Source organism: Dermochelys coriacea, chromosome 10, assembly GCF_009764565.3.
Source record: "Dermochelys coriacea isolate rDerCor1 chromosome 10, rDerCor1.pri.v4, whole genome shotgun sequence".
NCBI lineage: Eukaryota > Metazoa > Chordata > Testudines > Dermochelyidae > Dermochelys > Dermochelys coriacea.
The window spans coordinates 51,125,662-51,141,989 of NC_050077.1; the positions used below are offsets into that span (position 1 = coordinate 51,125,662).

Sequence of the window (16,328 nt, forward strand, 5' to 3'; positions counted from 1 at the left end):
ATAGACAGAAATGCACTTTAACACGGACCTTATTAAAAGTATTTGTAGAAAAAAAATCTGTAGAAAAGAACTGCATATTAATTTTAAATTCTTTTCTGAAGTAATGGAATTTACAAAAATAATTTATTGCCACTCAAATACTATTAACCTAAATGAACAATGTCAGTAACATCTCTTAGGAAGGCCCAAAGAACTCAATATAGTGCATGTTTAAGAAATTCAAATTTGGTTTTAAAACAAAAGTTAAAACTGTGACACCACCCACTCCGAGTCCTACAAACATTTACAATGAAATTAATGGAACAACTCAGGTGAGTAAAGTAGAGTATATGCGTGTTTGCAGGCAGAGGGCCTCTGTTGATTTTAAAAGACTGTATCAGCAATAAAAGCTTATCTTTTTAGTAGGTTGCCTTTTTCACCTAGGCATCATTGGTACTTTACAAATTCTTCTGCCTTTATGGTAAGGTCCTGAATCTGCAAACATGACTCAAGTAGCCCATTTATGGGCATAATGTTACTCATGGCTTAACTGTTCGCCCGGATAACGAACTTAAAGAGGAACCAGAAATAGTCAACAAAAATAACTAAGGATTTGGAGTGCTAGTTGAAAAAAGGAAGTGAGACTTTCGTGAGATAGGGTATCTATCACAAATATTTAAAGTGAGACAGCTAATAAATAGTAACACCATGAACCTATGCCCTTCAACTTCTGAAGTAATGAACTACATAGGACTCAGATATCTACATGGTGGGCTTTTGAATTAAAGATTAAAAAACAAAGCCCCGTCTGCTCTGTGCCTATCTATTGTAAAAGGTACCCAAGAAGAGTACAAGTATGAAATCCATTGTTTTCAACCCATTTTTGATCCATGACTTGGAAAAGAGCCTACCAAAGAGTGAGAGGCTTGGGTCACAGAAAGGCCTGTCTTGAGAAATTTGGGGCCCAATATATCATGTTCGCTGGGACTCCACCATCCCATTTCAGGTTTCAGAGTAGCAGCCGTGTTAGTCTGTATTCGCAAAAAGAAAAGGAGTACTTGTGGCACCTTAGAGACTAACAAATTTATTAGAGCATAAGCTTTCGTGAGCTACAGCTCACTTCATCAGATGCATTTGGTGATGAAGTGAGCTGTAGCTCACGAAAGCTTATGCTCTAATAAATTTGTTAGTCTCTAAGGTGCCACAAGTACTCCTTTTCTTCATCCCATTTCACTTCACCTACACAGACATAACAAGTGTTTTGAGGCCCTTCTCAGCTCAGGGTCCGGTATAGCGGTCATCCCCCCTCCCGCCAAGTCACAGGACAATTTTTTGGCCATTTTGTTGGGGGGGCAGCTGCTGCTGCGGGGCGGGGGCATCCCCTTGGAAGCACCGGGTCCCCTACCAGGCAGCTGAAAGGTGTGCAGACAAGGGGGGACGGGGGGGGTGTGAAGGCTGAACGCTACCCTGGGATGGGGTGCGGGGCAGCAGCAGGAGCCGCTACGCAGCGCCGTTAGATCTACACGGAGCGTGCCAGGAGCGAGGGGGCAGCTGCTCGCGGTGCCGCTCAATGGTGCCCACTGGCGGCTCTCCACGCCGCCTTAGGCTCGGCCTTGGGCCCTGCCCAGCGGAGAAGGGATTCGCCCTGACTCGGCCGAGCCCCCCCGCCCAGGGGCTGCGAACATGTCAGTGCAAGTCGGGGATACGGGAAAGAGGCTGAACAAAGGACGGTAGATAGCGAAGGCGGCTGCGGGGGGTAGGGGGGGAAGCGACGGCTCGAAAGCGGAGCCGGTCCGGGGCGCGGGGGAGGGATGATGAGGCGATAAAGACAGCGGGGGGGGGGGAGGAGGAGGAGGAGGGGTGAACCATCACTCCGGGGGCACCTGTCGCGGCCTCAGGCCAGGGGACCTGGGGCCGAGGTACAAGCCAGGCCGCTAACTGCAGGGGGGAGGGTCGCACCAGACCAGGAACGTGGGGGCGCTCGGCGGGAGCGGGATCGCCCTTCCCCCACCAAGCCTGGCTCTCACTGACCTGGCCTTGCAGGGTCCATCGCTGGCGACCATATTAACCCTACGTGGGGAGGGGGACGAGGAAGACTCGGGGAGGGGGCCGTCGGGGCGGAGCCAGCAACCAACATCGCGAGACTAGAAATGAGCTCCGCCCGTCCGATTGGTTGACACAGTTCTCGCGAGATTTTGGGTCACGGCAATAAAGGAAAAATAGGGGGGATCTCGCGAGAATTAGCAGGGGTTGTGGGGGAGGGTGCTGTGTGTGGCCGCTCTCGCGGCACTTCCAGGCTCACTAAAGGAGGGGGTGGGGTGTTTGGGGGAAGTGTTTTTACTAGTCGCTGGGTGCAGGTCGGGTCAGCCTCAGTCTGGGCGTGAGCTCAGCTCCCGGCGACTCTCTTGTTCCCTGCCCTGGGGTCCCCGCGAGACCGTGGTCGTGCTAGGCTACGCGGGAGAACGAGGCGGGCGGGAGCAGACTGTGGGTGACTGGGACTGTCCCGCACGGGGGCCCACAGGCGCTGGTTGCGAGGCTTGGCGTCCCAGGGCAAGGGCTACGTGACACCCTGGGCTGTGCCCCATGCAGGGAGAGTTGGGGGCACAAGGGGTGGCTGGCCCGGTGGGCAGCACCCAGGTCCTATCCAGCTGGGCCATTCAGATGGGGCAGGGTAGGGGCTCACGTTCATTTCACGCTTCCCTGGGGAAATTGCGTTTTAGTGCCCCTTCGGGTGCGGTTCTGCTCAATATTGTCATCAGTGATTTAGATAATGGTATAGAGAGTATGCATGCTTACAAAGTCTGTGACGGATACCAAGCTGGGAGGGGTTGTAAGTGCTTTGGAGGACAGGATTAAAATTCAAAATGATCTGCACAAATTGGAGGAATGGTCTGAAGAAAGTAGGCTGACATTCAATAAGGACAAATGCAAAGCACTCCACTTAGGAAAGCACAATCAGTTGCACACATACAAAATGGGAAATGACTGCCTAGGAAGGAGAACCGGAAAGAGATTTGGGAGTCATAATGGATCACAAGCTAAATATGAGTCAAACAAAAAAATTGAAATATTCTGGGATGTTTTAGCAGGAGTGTTATAAGCAAGACACAAGAAGTAATTTTGCTGTACTCTGTGTTGATTAGAATCACAGAATATCAGGGTTGGAAGGGACCTCAGGAGATCATCTAGTCTAACCCCCTGCTCAAAGCAGGACTAATCCCCAATTTTTGCCCCAAATCCCTCAATGGCCCCCTCAAGGATTGAACTCACAACCCTGGGTTTAGCAAGCCAATGCTCAAACCACTGAGCTATCCCTCCCCCCTTAGGCCTAAACTGGAATGTTGTACCCAGTTCTGGGTGCCACATTTCAGGAAAGATGCAGACAAACTGGAGAAGAGCAACAAAAATGATTAAAGGTCTAGGAAACATGACCTATGAAGGATGATTGAGAACACTTTGTTTAATCTGGAGAAGAGAAGACTGAGTGGGGACATGATAATAGTTTTCAAGTACATAAAAGATTCTTACAAGGAAGAGGGAGAACAATTTTTCTCCCTAACCTCTGAGGATAGAAAAAAAATAAGTGGACAATTGCAGCAAAAAGAAAAGGAGTACCCGTGGCACCTTAGAGACTAACAAATTTATTAGAGCATAAGCTTTCGTGAGCTACAGCTCACTTCATCGGATGCATTTGGTGGAAAAAGCAGAGGAGAGATTTATATACACACACACACACACAGAGAACATGAAACAATGGGTTTATCATACACACTGTAAGGAGAGTGATCACTTAAGATAAGCCATCACCAGCAGCAGGGGGGGGGAAAGGAGGAAAACCTTTCATGGTGACAAGCAAGGTAGGCTAATTCCAGCAGTTAACAAGAATATCAGAGGAACAGTGGGGGGGGGGGGGGGGGGGGCGGGAGAAATACCATGGGGAAATAGTTTTACTTTGTGTAATGACTCATCCATTCCCAGTCTCTATTCAAGCCTAAGTTAATTGTATCCAGTTTGCAAATTAATTCCAATTCAGCAGTCTCTCGTTGGAGTCTGTTTTGAAGCTTTTTGTTGAAGTATAGCCACTCTTAGGTCTGTGATCGAGTGACCAGAGAGATTGAAGTGTTCTCCAACTGGTTTTTGAATGTTATAATTCTTGATGTCTGATTTGTGTCCATTCATTTTTACGTAGAGACTGTCCAGTTTGGCCAATGTACATGGCAGAGGGGCATTGCTGGCTCAGGGGCATTGCTGGCACATGATGGCATATATCACATTGGTAGATGCGCAGGTGAACGAGCCTCTGATAGTGTGGCTGATGTGATTAGGCCCTATGATGGTATCCCCTGAATAGATATGTGGACAGAGTTGGCAACGGGCTTTGTTGCAAGGATAGGTTCCTGGGTTAGTGGTTCTGTTGTGTGGTGTGTGGTTGCTGGTGAGTATTTGCTTCAGATTGGGGGGCTGTCTGTAAGCAAGGACTGGTCTGTCTCCCAAGATCTGTGAGAGTGATGGGTCGTCCTTCAGGATAGGTTGTAGATCCTTGATAATGCATTGGAGAGGTTTTAGTTGGGGACTGAAGGTGATGGCTAGTGGCGTTCTGTTGTTTTTTCTTGGGCCTGTCCTGTAGTAGGTGACTTCTGGGTACTCTTCTGGCTCTGTCAATCTGTTTCTTCACTTCAGCAGGTGGGTATTGTAGTTGTAGGAATGCATGATAGAGATCTTGTAGGTGTTTGTCTCTGTCTGAGGGGTTGGAGCAAATGCGGTTATATCGTAGCGCTTGGCTGTAGACAATGGATCGAGTGGTATGATCTGGATGAAAGCTAGAGGCATGTAGGTAGGAATAGCGGTCAGTAGGTTTCCGATATAGGGTGGTGTTTATGTGACCATCGCTTATTAGCACCGTAGTGTCCAGGAAGTGGATTTGCAGCAAAGGCAGTTTAGGTTGGACATTAGGAGAAACTTCCTAATTGTCAGGGTGGTTAAACACTGGAATAAATTGCCTAGGGAGGTTGTGGAATCTCCGTCATTGGAAATTTTTAAGAGTAGGTTCGCAGGGGACTGGACTAGATGAGCTCTCAAGGTCTCTTCCAGTCTTATGATTCTATGATTCCCTTGTCCCTCTGACTGGATGCTTTATTGTTCCTCCAGCACTGAGCATGTTGGCAAACCAAAGAGCTCTGTGCCCTGCTGTCATCTGCTTGAAGAATGACGCATGAAGTATTGCAATGTGGTTCAAGCACCTGAGATCCCAGATCCGGAGCTGATGCTAAATACAAGTGAAATTGACTAGTCCAGTCTCATTGGCCAAGCTGAATTGACTGTGAAAAGTAATCAGGATAGATAATAATTAGTAAATTAGGCTTCATTAATTCTGTAATTTAATAAAGTGGATTAGTAATGCAGCAGAGGAGAGGTTTTTTTAAATAAAGGGACACAGTCATCTTGAAATCAAATCAATAAACAAATTTAAAATAGTTGGTGGTGTTCCTTGTAAGGCCAGTAAGAATTGAAATTCAGTCTGAAGAGTTTCAGAGTAGCAGCCGTGTTAGTCTGTATCTGCAAAAAGAAAAGGAGTACGTGTGGCACCTTTGAGACACAGTTGTGCGATGTCCAAAATCAAATATTTGACCTAGGTAGAAAAGATTGGGATAGATCTGTTTTTCCTGGAATAGCAGATGTAAATTACACCTCCATGCAACTGCCTGTCTACTGTGCCCCAGCCAAAATTCAGGCAAAGGAGAGCAGGTCACTTGCACTGGTTGGGTTTTCCCTCAGTATATGTAAGTTTCTTTACTTTTCACTGAGGGTCCTACCAAAGTCCTAACAGCATGTGCTGCAGTTAGGATACACCTTTCGCTACTCTAGTTATGCCCCTCACTAACCAACGTTGCCCATTTTTTGGACATCCTCCCTGACCAACATTGTCCCCTGGCCATTTTGGGTCCTCTGGAGTATGCAAGAGTGTGGGTTCTTTGCATAATTGAAATACTCCCCAGTGAACTTTTTGTCAATGAGGACCCTGCACCTGCAGTTATGGAAGGTGGCCCACAGGAGACTATGTACCAGCTATTCCATTGTTAGGCTATCTGAAAAAACATGACTTGTGTTCCTTGTTTGCTGGGTTGTAGGGCACCCTGTTGAAATGAACAGACACTTGCTTAAAGGACTTCGCCATCTCCACTCTACTCAGATTCATGTCTTTAGACATTTTATATCTTTAGGACCTCAGATGATTTGCTGTGGTCTTGAAATCCCATTACTGGCTTCTTATCAGAAGAAACAAATGACCATTGCCTTTTAATCTTCTTGGTCAGTGTAATTTTGGAGTTTTAGCTCCCAAAGAACAGCAAATATGCTGTAGCAAAGACAAAATGTGTTGCAACTAGGAACTCATCCTCTCCCCCCCCCCACTTATTTTGACTATTGGGATTTATTTTTCATTTTCTCTCCCTTTTTTGAACATATTACACAACATGGCTTTTGGTTGTATCTTTATTTCAGATGATAATATATGGATACAAGATAGGAATCAGACTCCTCTATGCACAATTTTTTCCCACCTTTTGTTTTCAGTTCAAAACTTACTTTAAAAATAGATCTACCCTTGGTTGATAGGTCTGTATGCATTAAACTCCTCCTCCCTCACCTTCTGAAATGTCTGACACAGTTTGCAGAGTGCGGAATTATGTTCAGGAGAAGGGGTCCAAACAAACTCCGCTTTTATAGCTCTTATAACTTGTATAGCCCCTTATTTATACTAGTGAATAGTAATGTATGTGAATAATTTCAGTGGAGTTCAAAGTCTGGCCTAAATAGCTGTTGGGAACAATGGAACTAATGTCATGAGTATAAAATACTCCTACATACATCTTATAGAGTGCTATTCATCAGTGGATCTCAAAGGACAAAACCATTACCTGCATTTTTCAGACGGGAAAACTAAGGCACAGAAAGGCATAGTGACTTGCCAAGGTCACCTATAAGGCAGTGGCAGAAATAGAACCCAGTCTCCTGCATCCAAGTCTAGTGCACTGTCCATTGGTCAACATGGCCTGTCATCCATACTGCTACTTGAAGTTTGCATTGTTACCCTGGAAAATCTCTTATTCCTGGACCAAAGTGTGAAAAAACAAGTTCTCTCTACTGGTTACAAGTTTTTGGCAGAAACTCATATAAGAATCAGTTTACTCAAAGCCATGCAGCTAGTTTGTGCTTTCTAACACAATTCATCTTGGCACTTGTTCAGACTGCCTCTCAATTCCTCCACCTAACAAAGATTTTTTGTGACATCCCAGGCTGTTCCAGATTCTGTCACCTGTGCTAAGGTAACACAAAGGCTGATGGTGTTTGTCCGCTAAGCATCCAGACAAATAAGGAGAGGTTTAGCCAGAATAGAATGTAGCTGGGAGGACAGACTACTGGTGGGAGATAAGTGAGATCATACCTTTACAACTCTGCATTCTCAATTTTTTCCAAAGTCTCCCATCACAGTGCTAGCAGCTGCACTGGTGGGAGCACTAGTGTAGACATGGGTCTAGAATTCGCCAGCATCAGTAAACTTTGGATCACTAGCACAGCGTTAAAATGCTGGTGGCCAATCTACACTAGTCCTCCAACCATTGCTTATGGAAAATTCCAGTGCAAATACAGCCTTAGCCCTGGTCTACACTACGAGTTTAGGTCAAATTTAACAGCATTAGATTGATTTAACCCTGCACCCGTCCACATGACAAAGCCATTTTTGTCGACTTAAAGGGCTCTTAAAATTGATTTCTGTACTCCTCCCCGACGAGGACACAATTTGACAGTATTGGCCTCCGTGAGCTTTCCCAGAGTGCTCCATTGTGACCGCTCTGGATAGCACTTTGAACTCCAATGCTCTAGCCAGGTACACAGGAAAATCCCTGGGAACTTTTGAATTTCATTTCCTGTTTGGTCAGCATGGCAAACTCAGCAGCAGAGGTGACCATGCAGTCCCCCCAGAATCGTAGAGCATAGAATGTTTCTACACTCCCCCTATCATCTCCGTCCCTGAGGTTATCGCAGATTAGAAGGCGAAAAAAACGCACTCGCGATGACATGTTTTCCGAGCTCATGCAGTCCTCCTGCACTGATAGGGCACATCTTAATGCATGGAGGCATTCAGTGGCAGAGGCCAGGAAAGAATTGCTGTGTTTGCTTAACAGCAAAAGTATCATGCCTCGCTAGCGATCCTGCCTGAGCCAGGTCACTGTGTCACATACACTCCGCGCTGTGTCAGCCTTGGGCGGCGGCATGACCACTTTGCAAGCAGGAAGGCCATAGATATAGACATTGCATTAGGTAGCTTCTGTAGCTAGAGAAAACATTCCTGTGCATTTGGCAAAGTCTGTGGCAAAAAAAGAGAAGCCCCATGACATACCAATCATTTAATAATACACAACCACACAGTACATAAAGTATAATAGGGACCACGCGAGGAATACATTCGAGTTGGGTTTCTGTAGTGTAGTGGTTATGACGTTCACTTAACACATGAAAGATCACTGGGTGGAAACAGGTCACTGTTCCTTTTTCTGACTCCCCTCCTGCATTTTTAGTCTTAGAACAGAACACGCTGTGAAATTTTACTTTGAATTATATCAATTATAAGTTAAATAATATGGAAGCTCTCTCTAAGTTATAGTCCCGGGTTCCTTACCCTTTCAGCTGCTCTGATAAATTAACATTTTTTGTTAGGGGTGGGGGAAATTTTCATGAAGCCCTTTATAGGGACTAAATGCTATCTAGGACTCTGAAATAATCTTAACATGGCCCATAGAGTGCAATCCTTCGTTATGGATTTGTCATTCCACAAGTTGAACTGCTCCTTACTATTGTCCAGGCTTCATGAGCCATGGGAGCAAGGAGCAGGCTGGGGTAGGTGCGACCGCGCAGTGCTGCTGGCTGGGAGAGCAGCCTGAGGCAGAAACCTCCAGCTCGCATGATATTCCAGGCAGGACTGAATCTCCATAAGACGAAACTTAAAGAAGAGAATGACCTGGAGTCACTCCCATTCAGTGCTCTAAGAGGAGGATATCCATGTCTGTCCAGGCGCCCCTGATTGACCTCACTGAGGTCTGCCAGGAGCACCCAGGAGACGTACGATGGCTATCAGTCCTACTGCACTGTCTGCCACAAAGGCAAGGAGCTGCTGCTGTGTAGCAATGCAGTACCGCATCTGCCAGTAGCACCCAGGAGACGTATGGTGACGGTGAGCTGAGCAGGCTCCATGCTTGCCATACCACAGGCTGAGTGACGGTGACAGTGGGCTGAGTGGGGCTGGCGGCCAGGGACCCTGGCTGGCAGGAGCCGGCGGACGGAGCCCCAGACCGGCAGTGGGCTGAGACACTCAGCCCGCTGCCGGTCTGGGGCTCCGTCCGCCAGCCCTGCTCAGCCCACTGCCTGCCTGGGGTTCCGATCATCCAGGCAGGCAGGTAGGCAGCGGGCTGAGTGGGGCAGATGGGACTCCAAAAAAAAGGCGTGAAACGCTTGTCTGACGTTACTTTCACGGAGGGAGGGAAGGAGGGAGGGGGGCCTGATGACATGTACCCAAAACCACCCACGACAAAGTTTTTGCCCCATCAGGCATTGGGAGCTTAACCCAGAATTCCAATGGGCAGCAGAGTCTGTGGGAACTGTGGAATAGCTACCCACAGTGCACCGCTCTGCAAGTCGATGCTAACCATGGTAGTGAGGACGTACACCGCTGACTTAATGTGCTTAGTGTGGACATACGCAATCAACAGTATAAAATCCAATTCTAAAAATCAACTTCTATAAAATCAACCTAATATCATAGTGTAGACATACCCTTAGGGCCTTATTGGGTATGTCTACACAACTTGAGGTAGTGAGCCTTCCAGCCCAGGTTAATAGACTTGGGCTAGCAGGATTCATGCTAGTGCTCGAAAAATAGTTGTGTTGACAGCACTTTGAAATTGTGGTTCAGGCTGGAGCTCTGGCTCTGAAGCCAAGTCAAGGCTCCCTAGATTTCAGAGAATGAGCTGCAATAGGTCTATACTAGGGCTATCAAACAATTTAAAAAATTGATTGTGTGATTAATCGCATTGTTAAAACAATAATAGAATACCATTTATTTAAATATTTTTGGATGTTTTCTACATTTTCAAATATATTGATTTCAATTACAACACAGAATACAAACTATACAGTGTTCACTTTATATTTATTTTTGATTACAAGTAGTTGCACTGTAAAAAAACCAAAAGAAATAGTATTTTTCAATTCACCTAATACAAGAACTGTAGTGCAATCACTTTATCATGAAAGTTGAACTTACAAATGTAGAATTATGTACAAAAAGACTGCATTAAAAATAAATTATAAAAGTTTAGAGCCTACAAGTCCACTCAGTCTTACTTCTTGTTCAGCCAATCGCTCAGACAAACAAGTTTGTTTACATTTGTAGGAGATAATGCTCCCCCTTTTGTGTTTACAATGTCACCTGAAAGTGAGAACAGGAATTCTCAGGGCACTGTTCTATCCAGTATCGCAAGATATTTATGTGCCAGCTGTGCTAAAGATTCATGTCCTTTCATGCTTCAACCGCCATTCCAGGGGACATGCATCCATGTTCTGTTCGATAACAATCCAAAGCAGTGCATACCAACGCATGTTCATTTTCATTATCTTGGGTCAGATGCCACCAGCTCAAGGTTGATTTTTTTTTTGGTGGTTTGGGTTCTGTAGTTTCCTAATCAGAGTGTTGCTCTTTTAAGACTTCTGAAAGCATGCTCTACACCTTGTCCCTCTGAGATTTTAGAAGGCACTTCAGATTCTTAAACCTTGGGTTGAGTGTTGTAGCTATCTTTAGAAATCTCACATTGGTACCTTCTTTGCATTTTGTGAAATTTGCAAAGAAAGTGTTCTTAAAATGAACAAAATGTGCTGAGTCATCATCTGCTATAACATGAAATATATGGCAGAATGAGAGTAAAACAGAGCAGGGGACATACAATTCTCCCCCAAGGAGTTCAGTCACAAATTTAATTAACACATTTTTTTAAACAAGTGTCATCAGCATGGAAGCATGTCCTCTGGAAAGGTGGCCAAACATGAAGGGGCATACAAATGTTTAGCATATCTGGTATGCAAATACCTTGCAATGCCAACTACAAAAGTACCATGCAAATACTTATTCTCACTTTCTAGTGACATTGTAAATAAGAAGAGGGCAGTATTATATCCTGTAAATGTAAACAAACTTGTTTGTCTCAGCAACTGGGTGAACAAGTAGGACTGAGTAGACTTGTAGGCTCTGAAGTTTTACATTGCACTCAAAAACAAAACAGTTATATAACAAAAAAAACTACATTTGTAAGTTGCACTTTCACGATAAAGAGATTGCACTACAGTACTTGTATGAGGTGAATTGAATACTATTTCTTTTGTTTATCATTTTTACAGTGCAAATATTTGTAATAAAAATAATATACACTTTGATTTCAATTACAACACAGAATACAATATATATGAAAATGTAGAAAAAACATCCAAAATATTTAACACATTTTAATTGGTATTCTATTGTTTAACAGTGCTCGCAATTAACTTTTTTAATCATGATTAATTTTTTTGAGTTAATCACGTGAGTTAACTGTGATTAATTGACAGCCCTAGTCTTCACAGCTATTTTTAGCACGGTACATAAGCTTTGTGAGCCCAAGTCTATCGACCCGGGCTGGGAGGCTTGCTGCTGTGGGCTATGTAAGTGCATAGGCGCCAACTTTCCCTCTGCCCTGTGGGTGCTCAACCCCCAGCCCTCTCCTGGCCCCGCCTCTGCACCACCCTTGCCCCACCCCATCCCACCCCTTCCCCAAAGTCCCCACCTCACCTCTTCTCTGCCTCCTACCCTGAGCGTACTACGTCCCCGCTCCTCCCCCTCCCTCACGGAAAGTCCTAAGTGCCGCCAAACAGCTGTTCGGCGGTGGGAAGCACTGGGGGGAGGGGAAGGAGCGGGGACGTGGCGCTTGGGGAAATGGGGGAGAGAAGGAGGGGGGAGCTTGGCTGCCAGTGGGTGTGGAGCATCCATTAATTTTTCCCCATGGGTGCTCCAGCCCTGGAGCACCCACGGAGTTGGCGCCTATGTATAGGTGTATCTACACTGGCCTGCTTTTCCCTGTAAAGGAGAAGAGAGCACATTAATTCCTCCTGTGCAAACTGGTTATTTACCTGACTCATTAAAAGTGGCCCATCTGTCACCAGGATCAAAGGAATTGTAAAGGAGCTCTTCTCCACATTGGTGGGACCTACAGGTGGTAAGTGCTGGAGGTGGGATATTGTCTGAACACCCTGCTCCTTTGAGTTGTTCTCTGCTGGGCTTGGTCTCCCTCTGTCCCCATGGTAACCCACAGGACTACAATAACTCTTGCAGAATATCTGTTAGAAGAGAAAAGGGTTTCAGGATGACTCCCTGGCTGTAATACTTGTCCCTGACTGTTTGTAATACTTTAAAATCAAACGGACAAAAAGCAGCGAGAAGGCATGAAAATTCAATAGTTTCTGTTCTTTATGCAGGTGCTTTGTAGTGTACTCGTGAACAGGCACAGCACTTGGCTCAGCCATCTTTGCTGAAAGGTTGTTGAAGTGGCAGGGTTTTTTTTACTTGAATATAGGATTTGTGGAGAAGCAAACTGTAGATTAGTAAGGGTCTAACTGTATTAAACTGGCCACAAGAGGGAGTTCTGTGACTATAATATAAGTAATGTTAGGTTTCAGAGTAGCAGCCCTGTTAGTCTGTATCTGCAAAAAGAAAAGGAGTACTTGTGGCACCTTAGAGACTAACAAATTTATTTGAGCATAAGCTTTCATGAGCTACAGCTCAATTCATTGGATGCATGCAGTGGAAAATACAGAGGGGAGATTTTATAACCACCAAGAACATGAAACAATGGGTGTTACCATACACACTGTAACGAGAGTGGTCAGGGAAGGTGAGCTATTACCAGTAGGAGAGAAAAAAAACCTTTTGTAGTGATAATCAAGGTGGGCCATTTCCAGCAGTTGAGAAGAACATGTGAGGAACAGTAGGGGGGGACAATAAACATGGGGAAATAGTTTTACTTTGTGTAATGACACATCCACTCTCAGACTTTATTCAAGCCTAATTTAATGGTGTCCAGTTTGCAAATTAATTCCAATTCAGCAGTCTCTCGTTGGAGTCTGTTTTTGAAGTTTTTTTGTTGTAATATTGCCCCTTCTGTAAGTGACCAGAGAGATTGAAGTGTTCTCCAACTGGTTTTTGAATGTTATAATTCTTGATGTCTGATTTGTGTCCATTTATTCTTTTACATAGAGACTGTCCGGTTTGGCCAATGTACATGGCAGAGGGGCATTGCTGGCACATGATGGCATATATCACATTGGTAGATGTGCAGGTGAACGAGCCTCTGATATTGTGGCTGATGTGATTAGGCCCTATGATGGTATCCCCTGAATAGATATGTGGACAGAGTTGGCAACGGGCTTTGTTGCAAGAATAGGTTCCTGAGTTAGTGTTTTTGTTGCTTGGTGTGTGGTTGCTGGTGAGTATTTGCTTCAGCTTGGGGGGCTGTCTGTAAGCAAATCTGGCCTGTCTCCCAAGATCTGTGAGAGTGATGGGTCATCCTTCAGGATAGGTTGTAAATCCTTGATGATGTGTTGGAGAGGTTTTAGTTGGAGGCTGAAGGTGATGGCTAGTGGCGTTCTGTTATTTTCTTTGTTGGGCCTGTCCTGTAGTAGGTGACTTCTGGGTACTCTTCTGGCTCTGTCAATCTATTTCTTCACTTCAGCAGGTGGGTATTGTAGTTGTAAGAACGCTTGATAGAGATCTTGTAGGTGTTTGACTCTGTCTGAGGGGTTGGAGCAAACGCGGTTGTATCGTAGAGCTTGGCTGTAGACAATGGATAGTGTGGTGTGGTCTGGATGAAAGCTGGAGGCAGGTAGGTAAGTATAGCGGTCAGTAGGTTTCCGGTATAGGGTGGTGTTTATGTGACCATTGCTTATTAGCACTGTAGTGTCCAGGGAGTGGATCTCTTGTGTGGATTGGTCCAGGCTGAGGTTGATGGTGGGATGTTGTAGCTGTTTAGAGACACAGGCTGGGTGAGGTAACTTCTAAGTTGGTCCAATAAAAGATATTACCTCACCCACCTTATCTCTATAAGCAAACTGACAGTGATCAAATTATTGACAATGACCAACATAAATGAATGCTGAAACATCTCTAAGTTTTAGAGACTTCAAAGTGCTTTCTCTAGTTCGTAATAAACTTCATATCTATGTATACAAAAAACATAAATAATTGATTCTCTTATGTTTCCTCAAATAAAAGCAGTAGTAGAAGGAAAGAAAACTGGCTAAATTTTTGTCCAGAAACTTGCACAGCTTTGAAATTAGTTTGTTATGTGTAATGCTAGAGTTGGGTTGTATTCAATCATCAGGACTGATTATGATACACAGCAAGGTCTATGTATGACTTGAGCCCCACTTAAGTGCTTAACGTAGAGTTTAAAATTTGCACTGAGGTGAGATTTACCCAGTCTCTAGACATGTATACAGTACGAGCAGTAAAAATATCCAGTGTGTCAGCAAACCTACATTAGTTAACCAAACCACCACTCCTCCAATCCACCAAAACAATACATGGAAGTAAATATATCCCTTTCCCATAGAGAAACCACTCCAGAGCCAGTTTATGAGAGTGTCCAGCTAATGTGTGGCACCTTTAGCACAGCACCCTGGAATTCCCCTTACCTTCAGTGTTGCATGCAGTGATTCTCAGTGTTCTTTCTACACTTGTCTACTGTCACCGCCATGGCTCTCACTGGTAAACAATAGCATCTAGGGAGAGGGTCATGTAATGGCAAACCTCTTTGGGAGGCATAGTGCTGAAAAAACCCCAGAGACAATTCCTGATGTGGCTTTCAAAATGGGAGAATGCAGAGTAAGTATTAGCTATACAAATGTTTAGATCGCATGTTTCACAGTTCATCCTCTAGTGTCATTGCTGTTGGGAAGAAAGATTTCAACTCATCTTAATCATTCATCAGAGCTGTTGACATCTTTTAAGTGAGTTTACTTCCAGTGGAAGATGCTGTACTGACAGCCCTGAGACTGATGACCGTTTTTTGTCCTCAAAACAGGAACAACCAAGTATAAGAAAGTCATTAATTAAGCATGTACAAAGAGGGAAAGTTTATCATACATAATATATTATAAAGGGATCTATTTTTGTCATCAGTTCTATTGGGCAATCAGTGAATATTTTGAAACATATTGGGTGATATCCTGGCTCCACTGAAGGCAATAGCATAACTCCTAGTGACTTCACTGGGGTCAGGATTTTACCCTTATGTTTGTTATCTGAAACTGAGCCAGCTAGTAAGCTTAGGGAGGACTAATGACCTACCAGCATTTGGCAGAAAGCAGCATGTTTATTACACTGATAGCTAAGCTCAAAAGAAAGGGGGAGGGGGGTCACACTCATATACTCATGCTCCCAGAACAGGCATGGCACTGGAGGTGTCAGGATCCTTCAAGGTAAGCGTCCCACAGTGCAGCGATGGACAGGGCGATGAAGGTAAGTCTTCCCAAGGCACGATGGAATGCAATGCAGCAAACCACTGGCCAGGCGGTCCAGGCGAAGGGCCTTCACGGGAGGTACAATCTTGTGAGTGCACTGCCGAGCACATGGCCCCTTCCCCTTTTAAGGACCTGCTCCTCATGGCCTGCAACTAGAGATGACTTGGCCGCATCTGGTTGGTCACACTCCACCTCGGACAGTGTCCATGCATTGGGTGTGTGATTGCTGCCTAATTAGAGTTCCAGACACCTGGTCTACCTGGGAGCTCTTCTGATCTTCCAGCTACTCAAGCAGCCCATTCATTCCACAAGCATTCCAGGAGGGAGGGGGAAAGCCACTTCACAGGTATTCAAAGAGGGAGAGGAGACAAAAGGGGGGAGGGAGGAGGTGTAACAGACCTTTTGAACATACAGGTTATACAGAGCATACAGATCAGTGCTGCTCCTACAACAATGTTTATATATCATTTAAGATTGACAGGGCAGATTAGGTGAAACAATGTGCCTCAACTGTGGTTTGAAGGAGCCATTCTTCAATTCTCTGCTGAGAGTGCTGGTTGTGATGCTGGTTTTTGAAGTATGGACACCTGCCCATGAGAAGCTGAATGGAGACCAGAAATTCATTTAACCAAGGCCTCCAAACCCCTAAGAGTAGCCATTTGCAATCATTGTAATTGTGGGCAGGATTCAAACTGACAACTTATGGCAAAATGCTCATGTGAGCAGGTATCATTCCCAACCTACTCTCA

The 16,328-nt window shown here is 45.0% G+C and overlaps 1 protein-coding gene across 1 annotated transcript in view; it reads right to left on the minus strand.

Moving 5' to 3' along the window:
- IREB2 (iron responsive element binding protein 2) overlaps positions 1-2,134 on the minus strand; it is a 37,809-nt gene extending 35,675 nt beyond the window's left edge. Inside the window, 1 exon segment of the mRNA XM_038419037.2 lies at positions 2,011-2,134. Within this exon segment, the coding sequence (XP_038274965.1) occupies positions 2,011-2,116 (106 nt within the window). The 5' untranslated portion in view covers positions 2,117-2,134.
- Between the last annotated feature and the right edge of the window lie 14,194 nt (positions 2,135-16,328).